Raw genomic sequence first — 7,058 nt, 5'->3', positions numbered from 1 at the left:
ACCAGTTGAGATAAGAAAGTGGAACTCATTATTGAGGAACAGTGTAAGAGGCACAGTTTTGGGTCTGAAAGGTATTCAAGGATGGTTACTGTGTCTTCCACAGATTTAGGCCCCGAGAACACAAAGAGTGCCAATCGTGCTTTTAAATACCATGGGCAACACGGAGCACTTAGATGGATAGTAAGGGTATGGTAGTATGGAAAAAATGCAGACTAACCTTGCAAGTCAGACTCCTCCCCATGCAAAAGAATGACAAGCCCCAGTTGAAGAGTTTCATTCATCTGCAACAGGCCTGAAGTGCCCAACCAAACACACAAAAGTACAAATTAAAATGGCTTGACCCCTAGTTTCATGCGGTGTGTACTAGATGAATAAACTACCTTTATGATGCCGGAGTACTGATTTAACCGTTCAATTATCAGGTGATAATTCACACGTGGCACTGCACCGGTAACAGCTGGGGCAGAGCAGGGATAACACAGTGAACTTGCCATCTTCACGAATACTTTATTGAAAGCAGCAGGTTTTACTGTTACTACAACCGTGGGGCTTCTAGTCACATTGTTGACTAAGAAGCAATACCTCATGTATGTGAAAAATGCTTTCATTACATGCCAGCGAACAAATGAGAGCATGGTGCGACATGTAACTCAATAGCTTTATGCACTTTTATTTTACCATTAATATACAGACGGGTCACTACTAGCTTACATGCCACTCACTTCACGCTCAGGGCAAGTGCCTAGTGTGGGACTGCAGCAGTATTCGCACAACAGGAGTAGCCTGGTCCATCTAGACCCACCCGTGGATTACCAGAAGCTCAGGCACCCAGCTTGTGGGGCTCAGGCTGAACGCTCAAGTGTATTCAGGAAACAATTGCCAAGGGATTGAGCATGCCTTGTTTTAAATACAGCCAAACCGAGGACTAGCAGGTATGGGGAAACACGCCTGTAACTACAAGGTGATCAACAAACCTGGAACTAGACTAAAAAAAAAAAAAAAAAAAAAAAACACAAAAGCAACTTGTTCAGAGGTCAGCATGTCGGACCCCAACACCTCTGGTTCCAATACTGGGCAAGAGACTGCAACTGAAAAGCAACCTGAGAAGCACTTTGAGAAACTCTGAAGGAGGGTGTCCCATTGGGTCGCTGTGCCTACGTAAATAAATTACGTAAACTAGAGAGGAGTAACTAGAAAAATATACACCTACCTGTAGAGGCAGACATTTCATTCTTAACTTCAGAGCTTGAAAAACTGCTGTTTCCTGGAAGCGGTTTGTGGACACACTGAAAAAACTCACGCATCCGTGGTTAGGAGCATGGTTCACCTAGGTTATATTTTTCAACCCAATTTTAGAACTGGTGGTGTTTGGCTGCTCTAAATCTGCCCTCCCAATAAGCGAGTTCCAAAGCAGATGTCACGTCCACGTCCTGAAGCAAGAGCGACTAAATTATGTCATTTGTGTCACAGCCCTGTCCAAGGAATCTAATCGGAAAATGCTTTACTGTAAAAACACAGACTGTTTCGATTCGATGCCCTAAAAAAAAACATGCCACCAGCCAGGAAAAGTGGACATGAAGGTCAGCATGTTCTCAAAGGCAGCAGTTGATAAAAAGTTATTATGAAGCCTAATGCAGGGTCGATGGCTACCACCCCATTGCTACTGGTGAACAGAATTCAATCTGTAGGGGACATGGGAACACAAGATACCCAGGTAAAGTCCCACGCAGCAGGATGGGCCTAAAGCAATAAAGGGACAGCGGTAACAATTGTTTTGTCCCCTTAGGTTGTTGGCCTATATGAAAGCCATTTCTTAATCTGCCCTTTCTAGTGCCTGGGGTACCACAGTAAAGGCAATCAGCAGTCATGGGATGTACAACACATGCTTTAACTGAAGGGGCTCACGGGTGAACTAGGGAGCCATAAGGGTATTTAAATACAAAAAGACAATTCAGTATTTTAACAACACAACTTTGCCTCAAAGACAATCACAGAGGACTGACCAACATAAGTAGTATCAAGTTTTCCTGATGACCCGAAACAGAAGAGGCAATATCACTCGACCACAGTAACTGCTCAGCATAATTCATGACCAAGCTCCTAGAACAAACCTTCTGCACTAGTTTTCAGATTGTTAACTATTGATTGGTTCCTGCCCATCAACAGCTGTCATAACCTCCACCCACTGCGCCAAATTTGCCAACATAACGAGTGAATGCCAAATAAGGGGTCATCTCCTACCTGGAAAACTTAACTAAAGCAAGCCCTGCCCCAACATCTAAAGTGAAAGAGTGCCTCAAGTTGTCAGCAATGACCCCCTCCCCATTCCCCACACCAAACAGATCATTGTATGGTCATTTCTAATACTAGAAGAAAGGTCCTCACGCTGACACTTAAGGGCACAGAAGCAGGTCGGCCTTACCACCCAGCTCTGTTTGTTCACGGTTAAACGGGTCTGCTGGTGCCCCTTCTGCACCAAGACCACTACTTCTCTAAATAATAACCTGCACTAATGCAAGTAGTTCCAGACTTTTCATTGTTACATGGAGTGTACTCTTGCCTATCTATACAGGTGGACTAATGTCAGCCAGACTAAGCCTGCCCACTATAGAAGGAAAAAAACAGGAGCAGACAGATCTAAACATTCTTACACAATCACAAAAACTAGAGGAAATAACCAAAGTGAAAATGTGGGATTTAAAAGTGTCTCTGAAGAGCACCAGATATTTTAGGTACAGGTTTTAACCATATCCTGAAAAGGGACATGTTCAAAGAACAAAACAGAGGTCATCCAGGCGAGTTAACCTATACAGACGCCCCAGCCCTCCGAAGAGTGAATCGTGTGTAGTGTGAAAGGAACAGAAGAAAAGCCTAGGCAGCAAACCAAACCGAACACCCTGCAGAAAATCAAAACCATTAGGAAACTAGGGGACAACTACATACAGCTAACAGGTTGGAAAATAAAATTGTTAAAATACTCCAAAACAATTTTAATTTTTGTAAAATAAACTGATGGTTTGTTTACAACACATTTTCAAAAAGCTTTTCGTTTAGAACCCCTTTTCCTAAAATAAATGCTTTCCACAAGTGTCAAAAACAGTCCATCAATCGTGAGGCTTGACTTCTTAACACCACTTTCATAACTTTTCCCACCTAGTAAGAACAAATGTAACACTTCTGCCCTCTTTTTAAGCCTCGGGGTGGTGTAACCAAAAAGCATTTCTGAAGTACATATTCACAAGTAATCTTGGGTAGTCTGGGTGTTTCATTCTCTTGCTCTCTGGCTTTCGGTCAGGCCAGAGTTTATCTTCCAAGTCGAGAGCTGCACCCTCTGCCTAACCTGAGAATAAAACAAAAGGGTCTGGTGTTTCTACAGTGGTATTAGGCTGCGTGCCCAATGTCTATGTCTGGCACATGCAAGTGTCAGTGTGACAAAGTTTCAGACTAATGCAATTCCAGGATATTCTTCCTCTGTCTGATTTGTCCATCCCAAGGGCATTAAATATATGCCTTCAATAACTTCGAAATGCCCTGGAGTTCAAAACATTGAATGGGAAAAGGTGTTTCTTTGTACTCAACTGTGTTCAAGTTCACTTCTCTCAGCGCACTATGCGTCTCTGCTCCACAGCAGTCTTGCAGAACTCATCGCCCCTCCTTGCCTTTGACTCCAATATGGAGCACCGTCTGTTACACGCCGGGAACCTCACCAGGGTGGCATGAAGTTCAGGGAGTAGTGCCCCATGTGTGAGAGGGAGGGTTCCACAAACACCACAGAGCAAGTCACTTTTCAGAGTGTTCGGACAGAACTTTCCCAAAATCTGTGGCGCAACCATGCCCTACACCAGCAACAACTTCCGGAGCACGTCCCCAGCCTCTATGTCGGAGACCTTGAACCCTGTGGTAGGGGGGGGCTCCTTCTCAGGCTCCACATCAATCCCGTCATCCGGGCCCGGCTCGGTGACCCGGTAGAAGGCTGCCTGGCTGCGGCTGTTGGCGAAGTCCACCTTGATGCGGTTGCCAGCCACAGTCTGGCCACGAGCTTCGGCCAGCGCCGCCTCGGCCTGTTCTACGGTCTTGAAGAAGACAAGGGCCACCCCCTTGGCGGGGTCGAAGGACAGCTTGAGCACAGTGCCGTGTGCTGAGAAGTGCGCCGTGAGCTGGGACTCTGTGAGCATGTCGGGCAGGCCATCCACCCAGAGGCAGTTGGTGGGCTTGGAGCGGCCGAAGCCCAGGCGCAGGCGGGTGTTGCGCAGCAGCTCCCCGTCCATCTCCTTGATGGCTCGGCACACGCTGGCAATGTCAATGAACTGGATGAAGGCGAAGCGGTTGGGCAGCCCCACCATCTTCTTCAGGTCAATGCCCAGGATCTCGCCAAATCGCTGAAAGACGTTGTTCAGATCCTCCCGGGTCAGCGTCTTCTCCAGGTTCCCCACAAACAGAATCTTGGTTGCCCGCGGATGGAACTCGTCTGCGCGCTCACCCAGCGGGCGGAAGGAGGCGTCGTCCTCCCAGGAGCGCACGGCGGAGCCCGCCTTGCTAGCGTCCCACGGCTCCATGTGCACTGGACGACCAAAGAAGAAGTGGCCCTTGAAGGCGGTGAGCGCTGCCTCCCGCTCAGAAGAATTCTGGTAGAAGATGATGGCGTAGCGATCCTCGGCACTGTCATGCATGTCTACAGAGATGATCTTGCCGTGCCGTCTGAACTCATGATACAGCCCATCTTGCAGAGAGCGGTCTGAGGCGCGCGCCGGAAAGCCAATCACCCGGATGCCGTAGCCCTCGTCGGTCCCGGGTAGCGTGGTCATCGGCCGATAGGGAGAGCGGTGCTGGCGGGGGGAACGGGAGCGGCGTTTATGAGGGGAACGGGACCGCGAGCGGTGCCTGCGGGGGGAGCGACTGCGACTCCTTCGCCGGGAGCGGCCTTTAGAGCTGGAGCGGGCCCTGGATGACGACTTCCCTGGAGAGCGGTTCTTGGATGACGACTTGCCAGGAGAGCGGTTCTTGGATGACGACTTGCCAGGAGAGCGGTTCCTGGATGACGACTTCCTGGGAGAGCGGTTCCTGGATGACGACTTCCTGGGAGAGCGGTTCCTGGAGGACGACTTCACTGAGGCGGTTGGCTCCGACTTCTTGGTGGCCCCGCCTGGAGTCTCAGAACTGCTCTTCTTGGTGCCTGGAACTGAGGTGGGCCCCGTGGAGTTGCTCTTGGCACCCAGTGGCGGGGAGGGGGATGGGCTGCTGTCGTCGCTCCCTGGGAAGCGGTTCCTGAACTTGCTGACTGGGGGCCGCTTGATGAGAGGCGGGATCTGGGAGGTCAGGATCTTGCCTGGGGTGGCGTGCTTGCTGACTGGTTTGGGGGTGAAGGGCTTGACCTGTTGCAGAGCGGCGAGGGCCTCCTCCCCGGCTCCTCTGCCCGCCGCCTCCAGTTGTTGCTGCAGCTGCTGCTGCTCTCGAGCTTTTTTCCCCGGCTGCACCAGCGGGCCCCGGACTTGGAAGGTGCTGGCCGGGCCCTCCGGGCCGGAGCCTCGTCCCCTGCCCCCGCGGCCTCCTCGCTGCCCCCAGGACGCTCCGTCTGCGCCCTCCTGCTCCCGGCCTCGCCGCCCAGGCTGCACCAGCGGGCCTCGGAGCCGGTCTTTGTCCTCAACCCCGGATGGGCGGTCTCTGCGGCCGGGCTGCACCAGGGGTCCTCGCTGCCGGAAGGATCCATCAGTGTCCTCTGCCCCCGCGGGGCGGTCTCTCCGTCCGGGCACCAGCGGTCCTCGCTGCCGGAAGGATCCATCACTGTCCTCCACCCCGGAGGGGCGGTCTCTGCGCCCGGGCACCTGCGGGCCGCGCTGCCGGAAGGGCCCGTCCGAGTCCTGGGTCCCCGCGCTGCGGTCTCTGCGGCCGGGCACCAGGGGTCCTCGCTGCCGGAAGGGGCCGTCGGTGTCCTCTGCCCCTCCGGGGCGGTCTCTGCGGCCGGGCACCAGGGGTCCTCGCTGCCTGAAGGGCCCCTCGCTGTCATCGGGCCCCTCGCCTCGGCCCCCGAAGCCCCCTCGCTGCCCCATGGGCCCGCGGCCCCTGAACCTGCTCTCCATGTCCTCGGGGCCGGCTCCGCGCCCTCTGCCGCCGAAGCCTCCCCGCGGGCCCCTGAAGCCCTGGTCGTTGTCCTCGGGGCTGCGGCCTCGGCCCCCTCGTGGCCCCCGGAAGGCATTGTCCCGGTCCTCGGGGCTGCCCCCTCGGCCTCTCCCTCCGGGGCCCCCGTGCTGTCCCATGGGCCCCCGGCCTCGGAAGCCGCCCGGGCCGGGTCGGTGTCCGGGGCCTCCTCGGAAGCCCTCGCCGTCATCCTGCGGGTCTCCTCCCGGGCCGCCGCCGCCTCGGGCTCCAGGGCCGCCCCGCAGCGGCCTCTGCATGTAGCTGCCGTTGGGCCTCCGGCCCGGCCCGTCCTCTCCACGGAAGCGGCCGCCGTCCGGGAACCCGGGCTGCGGGCCCGAAGGGGACCAGTCCATGCCGCCCCAGGAGGGCTCCTCCCGGCGCGGGGGGCCCGGCTCCTCGTTCCAGGGCCCCGCGCCGCCGCCGCCCAGGCCTCTCTCGCCGCCGCCGGCCGGCACGCGGGGCCCGCATGGCGGGATGGGGAAGGGCTCGTCGATCACGAAGGCGGTGCCGGGCACGGTTCCGTGCGCGTAGTCGATGCGCAGCGCCTGCCGCTCGCCCATCGTCCCTGCCCGCGTCTCCTCCGCGCTGCGTCCCACAAAAGGCCGCTCACTCGGTACAAGTTTGAAAATGTCGGTCGCTTTTCCGCCGACTGCGCATGTATGTGACGCAAGACGCACTCCACGCGCAGACGTACCCACGCCCTGCGCAGGCGCGTTGGGGACGGAACTCCGCAGACTCCTCAGTGCGCTTGCGCCAGGGGGAGGGCGCACGTCAGAATCTTTGAGGCGCAGGCGGGTTGCGCCACCGCGGGAATAACGCGCTCACGCCATTCGACGTCGAGCGGCTTCCGGTGGCTACGGACGCTGCGCACGCGCAATAAGATCTCGTGGTGGCGCTAGGGACGCTTTAAGTTGTCTTGGCGC

General features: G+C 55.2%; 1 protein-coding gene across 1 annotated transcript; it reads right to left on the bottom strand.

Moving 5' to 3' along the window:
- Positions 1–646: 646 nt before the first annotated feature.
- Positions 647–6,810, bottom strand: LOC147678792 (uncharacterized). Its single transcript, XM_086946246.1, has one exon. The coding sequence runs from the start codon at positions 6,693–6,695 to the stop codon at positions 3,837–3,839; it is 2,859 nt and encodes a 952-aa protein (XP_086802372.1). The 5' UTR covers positions 6,696–6,810; the 3' UTR covers positions 647–3,836.
- Positions 6,811–7,058: the final 248 nt, after the last annotated feature.

Source organism: Lissotriton vulgaris, chromosome 12, assembly GCF_964263255.1.
Source record: "Lissotriton vulgaris chromosome 12, aLisVul1.2, whole genome shotgun sequence".
NCBI lineage: Eukaryota > Metazoa > Chordata > Amphibia > Caudata > Salamandridae > Lissotriton > Lissotriton vulgaris.
The sequence above is the reverse complement of the archived record's forward strand: the minus strand, read 5'-3'. Positions and strand labels throughout refer to the sequence as shown.